This window comes from Monomorium pharaonis, chromosome 9 (genome assembly GCF_013373865.1).
Source record: "Monomorium pharaonis isolate MP-MQ-018 chromosome 9, ASM1337386v2, whole genome shotgun sequence".
Classification (NCBI taxonomy): domain Eukaryota; kingdom Metazoa; phylum Arthropoda; class Insecta; order Hymenoptera; family Formicidae; genus Monomorium; species Monomorium pharaonis.
In genome coordinates, this window is record NC_050475.1 from 16916970 (window position 1) to 16931741 (window position 14772).

The window sequence follows — 14772 nt, forward strand, 5'->3', positions numbered from 1 at the left end:
AAGATTGAATCGAAAACTGCAATTATAGTTTATTGCAACCTAATAGCTCCATTTTAGTCTTGCGCAAGATATTGGCTTTTCTTGGGTTGCAACATTGAAAATTTGCAGCAAAAAACTTTTACACTTGTGCGCTTGTACTCTTGGTTATATCCGTAGTGTGCAATTTGTTATGGATATAATAGCTCTATTTTGAAGGAGCCGAAAACGATATTACACAGAATCAAATTCTTTCACGCTTCAAATATATCGAAAACAGAATTTTTTTGTTTCAAATATAAAAAAGACATGTCTACATTTTTTATGTGTAAAACCATTATCAGAATATAAAAGTACTGTACACATAAATTACGAGATAATAAAATTGGATGTAAATAACAGAAATACGGTGAATTGTAGAAAAATGCCACACTTATTTTTATGGAATAACTTTGTCATGTTACAAAATCTACAAAGAATTAAAATAATATTTCTGAGATCTATATTTATTCACACAAATATCATAATTAAAGTTTTTATGGTTTAGATTTTTTGGAAAAAAATTAACTAAGTTCTGCAAAACTGGCATCTTTCTCAAACATGAATGAGATGCTATCTCTTACAAAGAAAAATACCATAAACATTTAAATAGTAATAAAAACTTAAATGTTTTAGTTGTTTTACATACATATTTAGAGAAAAGAAATTTTAGATCATTAAAACACAAAAACAAATAATGAAACATAAATGGTAACTTAAGAAGTATGATATCTTATATTTTTATACTTTTATGAGTTTAAACAGTATTTCACAAATTTCAGCATGCTTAGAATTATATAAATCACCCAAAATTTTAATTCGTAAAACTATTTTAATAAAAATGTTAAACTCGAAAAATTATGTTTTATACACTGACATCTTATCTCCTAATATTAGAAGAAAAAGTCACCGCAGTTCGTGCACATAATGATTTGTGAACACAAAATATAATTATATGTGATTGCCATGAAACATCGCATAAAAACTATGTAACAGTTACCTAGTTTTCAAATAAGCATTAAACTACAGATATTAAAAATTATGTTATAAAACATTATAAAATTAATAAATATTTAAAGAAATAATTGGATTTAATAAATATTATAAAAATAGCTAGTTATATAAATAGTTAAGAATATTATAATAAGAGCGTATTTTATTTCTAAGAAATCTAAAAATAAAATATTGTTAAATTAAAATTGATGCGCATGCACAAGGAATCAATCGACAAGAAAAAAGTAAGCATGTAAGAAGAATATGAAGTAACGAACACAACTGATATTATGTGTTTGCTTTTTTCATACAACGTTAATGACTGACACTAACAATGATTGACTAATGTAGCGCGATAAAAATTGTAGTTTACGCGCTTCTTATGCTTCTTTAAAGAACGGGTTTATTCCGACGTGCTGGTGCTCGATTACATTGGTAAGACGTGATAATAATATGAAGAATCCACAGGCAAGATTGACAAAATCTATGTTGAGAAATTGTGATTATTTCGTTAATTATCACGTGATTATACGTTGCTGTGATTCTTGAAAATTATTAAAAGTAATTTTATTTTGACGTCAATATGCGATTAATCTTTATATGCATTTTTCTATCATTAACGAAGTATAATTGAAGTCTATTTATCTCTCTGCCACTTTGTAACTCTGCTAATAATGTAATTTTACTTAAACAACACTAATTTACTTTTTTTTTTAAACAACAAAAATTAATTCTCGAGATTTTTTGCGTGGTAATTCAAGCAATTCAAAATTAATGATACTAAAATACTACAAATAATTGTTAATAATAAGCTATATGCTTTTAAAATTGTTAGCGTAGCAGAATATTTGATGTAAAACTATGAAATGTTAAGTATACAATATACAATATTAATTATAAAATATATTATTAATAACATTAATGTGTCATTACACTAAAAAAATTTTACATTTTTTTGCTAAATATATTCTATGACATTTAATTATTATAAGCGTAATATGTAATAAATATAATATTTTTATGAATAATATACAGAAAAAGTTTTACCCAATTTTTTTAAACATAAATTAATCTTTGCAAAAAAATCAATCTTTGTAAAGGCAAAATTATTTCACTTGCACATTTTATTCTTTGATACTGAAAACTTTAGATGGTAATCTCGAAGAACGTAATGATAGCGTGGCAATTCGTGTCGATGCGAGGATTCGTACGAAAACAATTTTCGTTGTGCAGCTCGAGCCAGAAGAATCGTCGGATACATATAATTCGGTATCTATAATCATTTATTCATACACTGTCGCTTTTTTTCACGGAACAGATTGCAATATCGACAGATGTACCTAATTATCGAAACAAAGGAACGTGATCCGTTGTTTAGAAGTCCCGATCTGATAAGCCATTCGGCAGCAAGTCACGTTTCACACTTGGTTACCCGAGACACACGCGTCATCGAGAATCGACCAAATCTTATAAACAATTCTGTACTTGAGGAACTGTAGTCCAGAGATTTATTCTCTCTTTTAAAGGTTGCTCTTTGCCGAAGAATTATAATAGCTTTAAAACGCAAATTTAAGTAAACAAGAAAATAAGTTTAGCCAGGTTTTACTTTTTCTGATTGCATAAATATTTTTAAAAAATGTTGAAAGCACTTCCTTTGGTTTTCAGTTTATCAAATTTATTTCACATATGTGACGTACACACACTGAAAAAAATAGGGTAATTTCTAAATTCCAATTAGTGTATTTTTATCGATTTGCTGTGGTATACTTATAGCTGTGATAATTAATGAGTATTCACTGTCGCTTAGTGATTTTTACTTCAGAATTAGCGTATAATAACTGAAAGTATACCACTGCAAATAAGTATACCACTGAAAATCAGTGTACATTCCTAACGAATATAATTGTCTAACTCTGATCAATTAAGTTAATTATACCTTACATTTGACATTTTATATTTTATGCAAATATGTTAAAATGCAAATATGCTATCAAAAAAATTAAATAATGCAATTTAATTAGTTTCTGTTTCAAAACTAACCCTACATTGACAGAATACTGATTAACTATCATATCAAGTCTCTTGATATAATTATGCACATAGTAGAATTTTATTTATTTATATTCATTTGACATAACTAAAATTTTTTTGCATAAAAAAATATTTAAAAATGTTTAATTATATATTTATATATAATTATATAAATACATTATATACATTATTTTTACACACACACACTCACATATATATATATATAAACGCTATAATTTACGTGATTATTAAACTTTAATATAGATGTAAAATTATAAACGTATAATTTCTTTTAAATTTCTTAAGATTTGAAAATAATGAAATCTTTAACACGCATTGTTTCTGAAATAACTGCACTTATTAAAGATATTAAAACGCTGATTAAAGATACTACCTCACAAATTTATTATATTGCTCAGTAATAATTACCTCGTATCACTATTAATGTTATTACAGGAAATAAAACTGAAAAGGGATATTACATAAGACATAAAAGTTCTTGATCAATAAGCATAACATTTAGCTTTGAGCATACTTACCTCGTGCATGACATATAGCATGAAAGGAAAATCAATTAAATATCACTGCACACGTGAATGGTTTACTTGTATATTCGTGCGTGAATGTAGAAGTCGGTCAAAAGCGTGCCGCGTACACATGACACTATTTTATTCTCATTTCATTGAATAAAAGTTGTCGACTAACTCTTAAAATTCACGGACTACAAGATAACTGTGTCAAATAAAAGAACCATAAATGTATAAGTCAATGACCGGTGAAAAAAATAGAAAAAGAAAGCACGTTAAGGTATTGCAAATCGACGAGTCGTCGTCTTTAAAGTCTTTGTCGAAGTACTATAAAACATTTCCGCGGGAATACGGATTTACTCTGTATTAACAAAACGCACGTATACTGTCCGAATGAGTCGTGAATGTTCAACCAATGACTCCGCGAATAAATAAAATATGTATTGTACGATATTCGCATTTTAACGATTGTTTCATACCGAAACCTGATGCAGCAAACGCTATAACTTACACAAAATTACAGTACAAGATAGAGTTGTTTAAATAAAAATATTCGTTAAATTAAGTGATTAATCGGATAATTAACCAAATATTTATTCAAAAACAATAGTTATTAAGTCAAAAATATGAAACACACTGAAATATATACAATCTTCGCAAAAGATCGTATATTTGATATATTTTCTTATATATCAAATTAAAATATAATCAAATTTGCTATCCTATACAAATTAAGAAAAAGATTGTTCTATTCTATGTTAAAAAATTACTTATCTTGACACTTGAGTTCTAATATAATATATACATACGGTCTTACACACACACACACACGCGCGCGCGCACACACACACATAAAATTAAAGAATTAACATGAATATTTTTTTAGAAACAAAATTTAATATCACGTTTCATCTTGTTCTAACCTCTACTGATATTTGACATTTTATATCTCGGCAGTAAACACATCGAATTTTATGTGCTTTGTCAAAAATGTAAAACGCAATTAAAGAGCGTTCGTGCGTTAAATATCCGTGAGACGTGGATGTGTTAATCACAATGGCAGATGCGCCGAAATAAAACCGCTCAAATGCGAACACTCTCGTCCTTTCTCGTCGTATTCGAATCACGTGCGCGTTGCTCGCAACAGGTAGCCACCAATCATTACTAGCCGTGCACGAGAAATGCACCTGAAGAAGTCTTACTATAATGCGGTCTGCTTTAACGGAATACGACGAGTTATGAATGGACCGGACAGTTAACTGTCAAGTCGCAGACGCGATGTATCTTCTCCGGATAGTGCTTTCTCATTCTGCACAATACACAACTCCACCATTGACCTAAAATAGCAAACACAGTCGTCCAGACGATGGCTCGCACTTATCTTTCTAATTATTATTTTTATAGACTTACGCATACATACGAAATACCTGTACAAAAGTGTACGACACTTTTATCAAATAGAATGTCGTCTTGAATATAGACGTAGAAATTTTTTATGAATGCCAATGTACGAAGCTGTTTCTTCCTCAATAGACCGGTTGTTTGGAATGTCATTTTTTATAATATTTTAATTTTTTATGTTTAACAAGTTTAACAGTGACGTTAATGAGTTTTTTAAAGATAAATTTTTTAACTAAAAGTGAAAATTAAATGAATGCAATTTAAAGTATTTTCAGATTTGTGAAAGAATTAATTTCAAATTGATTAAACAGAAAGCATATTTTTAGAAAATTTATTCACTTTGGTATTTTAAAATAACCGTGTTTAGAGATCTATCTGAGTATAGTGTATAAAAAAATTTAATTACATATTGTATTTGTATTTTGTAAAAAAGAAATTGCACAAAGTTTTGCTCGATTCTAACATCGTACAACATATTTGTTTTTACATAGTTTTAATTGGTTTTGCGTAGTTGATGAGAACCGCCGATAAAGCTAATGACGTACAATTTGCATTAAATATAAAGTGGAATATTTCCTACACCGGTAATGGCATTGGAGACTTGTATCCAAGAAAAAAAAAGGCTCGATCAGAGAACCGGTTTTGCTATGAAGTGATGGTAAAATCTTCCAGTAAAATTTCCAGATCAGTTCTCTGTCGCTTAAGCACAATTGAATAAATATGTTTAATAATTACCATCCATAAAAACCAGTTTGTTGACTACCAGGATTATTCTATAAGTATTTTACTTGAATAGCAAATCTTAAAAATGATAAATTAATTAAAAGCTTGTATGCGATACAACTGTTTAACTATTGCATCATTAACCAAAGAGAAAGACGCAGCCAATGTGCATTGAAAAATTTTCAAAAATAATAAAAGTAGATGAATGCCTCGAGATATACTAAAATAATATAATTTTTTAATTTTTTGACCTTTTATTAAAGTTAATTTCTTTTTAAATTACATTACATTAAATATATATATTCGTAATTGTATCAGTTTAAATTCTTGCTTTGTACAAGTACAAAGCACTCGACTATTCTCTTTTTTTTACAAAGTAGGATAAAATGACATTTCGAAAAAGGCATCTGCAGGTGCACGTGGTCGATGAATGTAAGACGCGCAATATCACTATCGCCTGCAGGCATAAAAATCAGCGCGTGGAGCGATAAGTTAGAAGTTGACACTCTTTAAACGGTCACCAAATGCCAGTTATGCAAATAACCTTCTCGCACATACTGCCATTGCAGTACTTACCGTTTGCCAATTTATTGGCATTACATAAGGACCTGTCGCGGAATAGAGAATGCCGGGAAAAATGCGGATTAATACAAAACGGTACCCGATGACGATAAGACATTGTTGCCCGAAGGAATGCGAAATAAACGGAACAGTTGGCCTAATTCGCGAACTGTTAAATTAGTGCTCGTATGCCACAAAACCGCGTAGATAAAATCAACCGCAGTAAGATCTCTGGCGAACAACCAACTTCGTAGAATTATCAAATTGATTTTCATTGCAAATGGCAACGTGAGGTAATAGCAGCTAAAATGCGGGAGAAACTCACGTCGCTTTCTCAGATTATGTCTCTTCGCAGAGAAAATTACCGAAGGGGTAAACTACCGCCTATTTACGTTGCGCAAAATCAAAACAGCATTCCGAGTTAGCGGGAGAATTGTCCGAACGGACTGTTATCTGATTACTTCTTATTCACTCTCAATTAATAACTACCAACAGATAGCTGACATTCGCTGTTAATTAATTGATAGTTGCTAGATAATTATGGACAGAGACTGACATTCATGACCTGTCAACTTCTCTATTTTTATTGAATCAATTCTTGTCATATTTTCTTCCTCAGTAATAATAATGCTTACGTCCTGGAATTTTACATCTGTAACGTCATTATTATAAAAAAAAACCGATAAGGTTTCCTCGTGCTGATACAAGCGACGCGTCTGACGTATACGGACGTAACCATACTACACGTAGCACGTGTTAAGTGTAAAACAATGTAGAATATAAGGACACACGGCGTAACTATGCGCTTTCTATTTGATCATGCAGTCTCGTCTCGATTACCGCCGGAAAATTATTACGACACAGCCGTACATCGCTCGCGGTCTTGCAATAGGCGAGAGCACAGAACGCCTTTTCTACGACCTGGGCAACTATGGGCAACGTACGCGCGAACACGCGGACATTTATGGCTTAATCGCACTCTACTAAATTGAACTTTCGCTTTTTAATTGCAGTTTTTAATTATGACGTGCATAAACGTCTGTCAAGTGCAATCTAATACTTTAGGAAAGGAGCTTTGCGCGCAACTCCTTTAATTTTCACAGCCATCGAGAAACTGTTAAGAAAGGAATACCTAAATCTAATAATTCTTATTGAGATTAATTTAAATAATATTAATTTAACTTTTTTTATAAAATAATTAAATAATATATAAAATCTAAATTAAATAATTAAATAGTAAAATTAAATAATGTTATTTAAATTAATTTCACTTTTGTTAAATTTATGCATTAATTATGTGTATATGTATGTGTGTGTATAAACAATGTATTTTAGATAGCATACACATGGATGTAACAATTACCAAGAGTCTATCTATGTAACTCTTGCATAATTATATAATTCTATTATACAAAGGTATTTTTAAAAATAGCTTATTTATGATCATATCTGTCAAATCTAAAGATCGTTTGTATGGTAATTCTGGCGTAGGAGCAGCGAGATAATCTCTGATCGTCGATAAAAGTCGGGCAGTGTTCGATGTCCTTCGCGCACAAGCGCGTGAATAAATTCTCTGCCATTATATTATATTTCCGCAATAAACATAGGCATGTCTTGGGCGTGATCTATAAGAGGATTACTTAACTATTACGGTAGCACCGTGCTACCGCTGTGCGTCATCAAGTACATCGGGGAAAAAGAGATTGGCGCCGCGATACGTGTTCGATTGTTATTCAAAGTCTGTTAGAAAAAAAATGTCATTTATGTCGATAAAATACTAGTACGAGGACACTCGGATTCGATATATAACGTACAATTAAATCAAGTTTGAGTTTTGCAATAACAATCGCTGACGTTGATACTAATAACCTTTTCCCTCCTTATCTTTCATTTCTTAATGTATAATATATATTTTCCTCACGATCATTTTACTCATCGATGTGTTTTGTCGGCGAGGAAGTTTTTGACACGGATCTTATTAGTCACTTCTTAGCTGTTTAATTAATATTAATGAGTATTTAGTATAATGTAGTTAATATTAATGAGAAGAATATGATCTGCGACTATATAAAAAGGACTATAATGTTATATTAGTTTTTTAACAATATTTTTGGTAGTAAATAATTAGCGATGAGCATCTACTAAAATTAAAATGTTTTTTAAATTAAACAAATAGAATTCTTCAATAAAAAAAATCACGAGATTTAATACTTTTGCATTCGCTAATAAGAAATCTATTTACCAATGAGATCCTAATCGTTGCCTATTACGGGATGTATAATATTCCAATATTGTACACATAATGCGGTATAAACGCAAATGCTATAATCATAAACTTCAAAAAGCAAGAGATAAAGCATTTTGCATGAATGTCATGCAAGAGAAATCATGTGTACAAACTGCGTACATTAAACTTGATGACAGATTAAAGTACAAATTATTCGTTTGAGAGTAATAATTTGTCTTCCTTAAGCAGATATCGGAAGCAAAATAAAAAGGCTTCTGCGTCTAATTTTAAAGATTCAAGGTTTTTTTCTTCGTGTTTTGCTGCCTGGACCGGATAGAATATACGATAACATAATAATGCGCAGATATTCGCAGATGTGCCTGCCGTTCACATAATAAATTTAAATACACCAAGGATTTGCGTAGTAAGCCTACCTTGGCGTAAATAACGGTTACACACAATAAGTAATACACACACACACACACACACACACACACACACACACACACAAGTTTTGGATTAAAATTTAAGTATAATTAATAAGATTAATTGCTAAAAATTACTTATTTAAATTTAGAGAGTCTGCTGATTCTTAAAAAGTATTTTGAAGTATGAGACACAACACTGAGAAAGAAGTTCCATTAAATATACAATCTTAGTCCAGTAAATCTTACTGGATTGGCGATTAAGCTTATACATGCGAGAAGTCCTGTAAAAATAGCGCGACTATTCGTTAAAATCTTATTTAACCTAATCCCCAAACCTACATTGTCAAATGAGTCCTCTAAATAATATTGTATGCAGTCATGTAAAAAGCACAGGAGTATCTTCTGTTGATTAAACCTTATACATCTTACTGGAACAATACACAGTAAAATTTACTGGATTCTTCCATACAATTAACCTATTTTAATTAGTTAATCTATTTTAAATGAATAGCTAATTTTTTTTAATGATACTAAAAAAATGTAAGGTACATTAAAATAAGAAAAATAATACAAGTTTCCAAGCTTTACCGATAGAAAAATAAAAAGACGTAAACAATTATTAATTTTACAAATTTATATTATGTTGATATTAATTATTACATAAGTGAGCAATTGGCATCAATCTTTGTTTATATTAAAGATAAAAAAGCTAAGCTGAAAGTCTCTCGATCTCTCGATCCCTCAGTTTCAAAGTGCTTGCCCGATTGCACTCATCGCTAACCACCGTAAACGGTCGAGTACCGTTTCTCATCCTCGTGGTGAAAAGTTATAGAAGCTGCGATCGCGCAACGCATGATCAAGAGATTATTTGTTCACTCGATTGAGTTTCCTCCCATTGTATTTCCAATATCGCAATAATGTTCGCACACAGCAAAAGTTACGATACCACGATTCGTCGGTCAAAGAAAAGCAGGGTATTTCTCTCAGCGAGCATAAATTACGAAACCTCAGTAGATCTGTGAAAGTCTCTGTAATATTTCGCGTAAGTCGTGCTTATCTGTGATCAAGATTACTAAGGTTAACGCTGCGGTTGGAAGTCGTAAATTCGCAAATACAATTAAGAAAAGTACAAAGAGCAATAAGATCTATGCGCTAATGAATCACTTCACAGAAACTATTAATTATATTTCACAACTGTTTTGTTGCGTTAACTATATTATCTTACTATATTTAATATCTTGTACACACACACACTTTGAAAGAAAATTTTATAATTATATAATTTTATAATTTAACAGAAATTAGATAAAATTTGTGTTGCAAGATTTGACGATAAAGTTTCTTAAATCTTCAAAATTAGATGCAAAAATCTTATTTCTCTTCATTTCAATATCTTCAAATGTTGTATATTATTAAAAATCATTAAAAATATTTATAGGATGAAAAAGTACAAAGTAAAATCCTCTCAAATTTCCTATCTGTTGGAATTACAAATATCGAGCATCTTCTCAAATTCCTTATGTAGGAAGTAATTTTAGCACACAGGAGATCTAACGGGAAAATGGCGATAAAATCAAAGTATAGACGGAACTCGAGCGTAAAAGCAGCCTTGTTAAAAAGATATCTGATATTACAGCTGATTCTGACTTTGCTACAATTTCAGCGGATTCCTTGATCGTTGGTTAACGCCCGCTTGAACAACGTCTTTTTCACCTTCTGTTACAGATATCTTCATGATGATGACTCTCGGTCTGCTCGGCCTCGCAAGCGGCTACCTCATACTGCTCTTCCACCCCTATGAATCATTATTTAAGTGGAAAATAATCTTCGGCGAAGGCGGCGAGATCTTCGAGCAGTGGCGAAAACCCGAGGTCGACCTCTACCTCAAGGTTTACCTGTTTAACGTGACAAATCGCGACGAATATCTGAGCGGCGAGGAAAGCAAGCTACGATTTCAAGAAGTTGGGCCCTACGTGTACAAGTAAACAGCATAATAATTATTACTGAATCCTGTTATAGAAGCACGCATATGTGTTGTTTTATATTTCAGGTTAAGAACATGAACATAAATCACAATTTATTCAATGCATCAAGCTACATCTTATCGTTGTTATCATTACAAGTAATCATGTAACTCTATGATTTATTACTTATTCACAAACATTTTTTTATTATATCATATAACGAATGTATTGTAAAAACATTCTTTTACTCTTTTAGTTATTAAATAATATGACTTTATTGTTATATAATACAGATCGTTTAAATGACTGTAACTATTGGAAAATTTTGATTGCATGTTTATAAGATGCGTGTTAAATAGTAAATTGAGAACTATTAATCAGAATGGAAAACCCGAACAAAAACTATATATTCCTGCAAAAAAAAAATTCTTCCACGATTGCGTGGAAAATGAAGGTCGTAACGTTCCAGAGCTTGGGAGAAATAATGAGTCATCTTGTAAATAATAATTATTGTGTGATTGACGTGATCTAGTTTACGCGATTATTATTCCGTATACAATTGTCCTGTCAAGACATTCAATTACAGTGACAATCTTGTTTTTTTTTCTTCGACTCCGCCTCCGAAACAAATGAAATAAATTTGCATTATAGCACGTTACGCTTGCCCTACGAATGCATGTGATTCTTAATTCGAAACTTTGCTCGTACTAGAAAGTGTAATCTTATTCGTACAGGGAAGCATTTGAGCATGCGGATGTGGTTTTCAATGACAATGGTACGCTATCGGCGGTACCAATGCATCCATTAAAGTACGTTCCGGAAATGAGCGGCGGCACGGAAGAGGACCTTGTGATAATGCCGAATATTGCACTATTCGTAAGTAATAAAATATTACTCTGATAAATTGTAAAATAATACAACAGAATCTTTCGAAAAAGTTATCTTAAAAGTTATCTTAAACGCATGAATAAGACACGGTTAGTCTGCACGTTCATTCTGATAAACGAACGTTGTGCACAAATGGCTGGTTGCTAAGAAACGTGCCAGTCCTGTAAAAAGTAAAAACTTTAAGAAATATATTCTCTCTCTCACTCTTTCATGATACGCGATAAGATCCTGTATTAATAATTACTTTCCATTTCCCTTCCTACACATTGGATTAAATAAGTTAGAAGTTAACTGAAACATGAATATGATAAATACAAAAAATAAAACTAGTTCTCAAATTTTACAAATACATGTATTAATCAATTCAAGAATACAAATCATATCACCTAAATCTTACATGTTTCGTTGGATTATTACAAAACAGACTTCGTTTAGAATTCGTTCATTGCTAATCAAAAAAAAAAATAGAACATGTCGCAATTTTAAACAGAACAGATACTAGAGCTATAACATATGCTAATTAAGAAATAATTAAACTGCAGACAGAATTGACTAATAAAATGTTGCGTATAAATCAAGAATTCAAATAAAACTTCTACATGTTTATACGGTTCAAGGAAAAGTCGTGAATCATGTAATTAATTAAAAAGCATACTTTATATCGAACACGTTTCATCTGATATTTAAGATTACAAAAAATTTATCAAAAGTATTTAAGATCGCATATGACAATGCATACTAAAACGTGACAATGGTTATAACATACAATAGAATCATAAACATTGACTGGATAAATATGAATTCGTATCGATCATAAATTCCACAACGGAAGATACGTCTTTTACGTGTGAGTATTAATTAACGATTCATAGCTTAAATAAAAATAGTATAGTTAAGTAAATGTATAATAATTAATGCAGAAAGTAACAAAAACTCTCGTATTTTCGCATCTATTATCATCTACATGTCTAATAATCTCAAATTATAATTCCTTTTTCTTGTGCAAAGAATGTATAATTAAAACATCTCATACATTTATAGATATCTTTTATTGACAAGCGGAAAATTTTTCGTCACTACGATACTATTAAATATAATTAATATTTGTTTTATATGTACACACACACACACACACACACACACACACAATAATTATATATATAATTGTATACATATACACACACACACATATACCATAAGATTTTCTTATTAATCAATTATTAATTAATTTAATAGATTAAATAATACGTATGACATATATGTATTTATAACATAATTATAAATGTTTGTAAAGTTGTTTTTTCACACATTTTTCATCTAAATCTTGACAAGATTCTTGAAGAGAGAGTATTCGTATATAATTTACAAAAACCCTTTTTTAATATCACTTATGATTTTAATATTTTCGATCTTTTGGTATTTTTTGGCAATAAAAATATTAAATTTATAAAATGACTCGCGTGCATTGCTATCTATTGTTATTGTAAAAAATCTGCTAAACAAATGTATGATACGCGTATGTAAAAAAATAATAATATAAAAAAATTTTCGATTACAACAACTTAGTGTCACCTCAGCGCATTTAAACGTCTGCAATTTAATCCTGAGTTGGTGCTGATGCAACCCAAGTTTAATGGAAATTCAGACTTCGACATTTCTATGGCATTTCATTTATTCGATGTAACACGATCTGGCACGTCGTAAATTTTAATAAACTATTACTTACAATTAATTTCGCAAGTCCTCTTTATTCTCGGAGAAATTAACAAATCTTTATTATACGAGTAAGTTTGTTGATGACACATTCCATTATTATATAATGCAATTTCTTGAATACGCATGTTTTGTAACAATTAATTTTGTAACAATTACTTATCAGAAGATCGTGCAAACGTGTTCCGTTAAATTCCTCATTATCACCGGTAGAACTAAATATAACGCGCAATATTGAACAAACATGTTTTTACTCATAAATATTTATACGCATTTGCAACTGACTGCTTATTCTTAAAATTGTCTTGAAAAAATTTAGCAACTATTATTTTTGTGGATGTATATATATATGTATATACATATATATAATATATATAAATAAAACTCAAATATTATTCAAAAAATGAGAATTGCTGTAACTGGCAAATTTTACATAATATTATATCGGACAATTAAATATTCTATATAACTTCTTTAGTGCGACACAGATTTCTTTAAAATGTTTATGCGAGATTTTCATACGTGAGATGCACCACCGATGAGAGACTAATAGTGAATGCACAGATGGATTCTCGAGAAACCCGTCTCACCACGTTTGCTTTGCGTGGTCAAACAACTGCGAGAAATCTGGAAGACATATTTGTTGAAAAACGCAATCTAATGTTCTTTCCATCATCCTACCTAAAAAGAGAAATTCTATTATAATTAACAGACAATTTTAAGATCAATATAAGATCAATAATATGATTTTAATATTAATATTTTTTTCATACCTTTTTTATCTACCTTTTTTTAATATTACATCACATATTTTCATATAATTTTTTATATCAATTTTTAAAATTAATTTTATTTTTAATATTAATATTAAAAACAAAGGGTGCATTCTTGTTATCAAGTATATTATATATTTTAATAGTTTTTTTAATAAAAAAACTATCAAAATGTAATTGCAGCAAAAACAGCAAAGCACTTGTTTCCCTCTTAACATTATTGGAATCGGTCACATAAAATAGCATGTTTGTCAATTAAATGCGTGAGAAATGACATGATAAACCGTGACGTTTAATTGTATGTAAATTTTTACGTGTTCAAATCATAAAACTTACGCGGCATAGTGTCTCATTGAAAATCAATTTTATACAAGAATTAACTTAAAATGTATCCTCCCCCCTCCCCTCTCTCTCTCTCTCTCTCTCTCTCTCTCTCTCTCTCTTAATAATATCAAAAACAGATTATAAACTTGAGAGGCATTTACACAGCACGTTTAAAGGGCTGTGTAAGCAAAAAGAATGCTGATG

The 14772-nt window shown here is 30.3% G+C and overlaps 1 protein-coding gene across 2 annotated transcripts in view; it reads left to right on the plus strand.

Moving 5' to 3' along the window:
* LOC105839383 (scavenger receptor class B member 1) overlaps nucleotides 1-14772 on the plus strand; it is a 45957-nt gene that overhangs the window by 23573 nt on the left and 7612 nt on the right. For both annotated transcript variants that reach the window (XM_012685665.3, XM_012685664.3), the window contains 2 exons: nucleotides 10632-10887; nucleotides 11605-11746. In XM_012685665.3, coding sequence (XP_012541119.1) covers nucleotides 10632-10887; nucleotides 11605-11746 — 398 coding nt within the window. The remainder of the gene's footprint in view (nucleotides 1-10631; nucleotides 10888-11604; nucleotides 11747-14772) is intronic.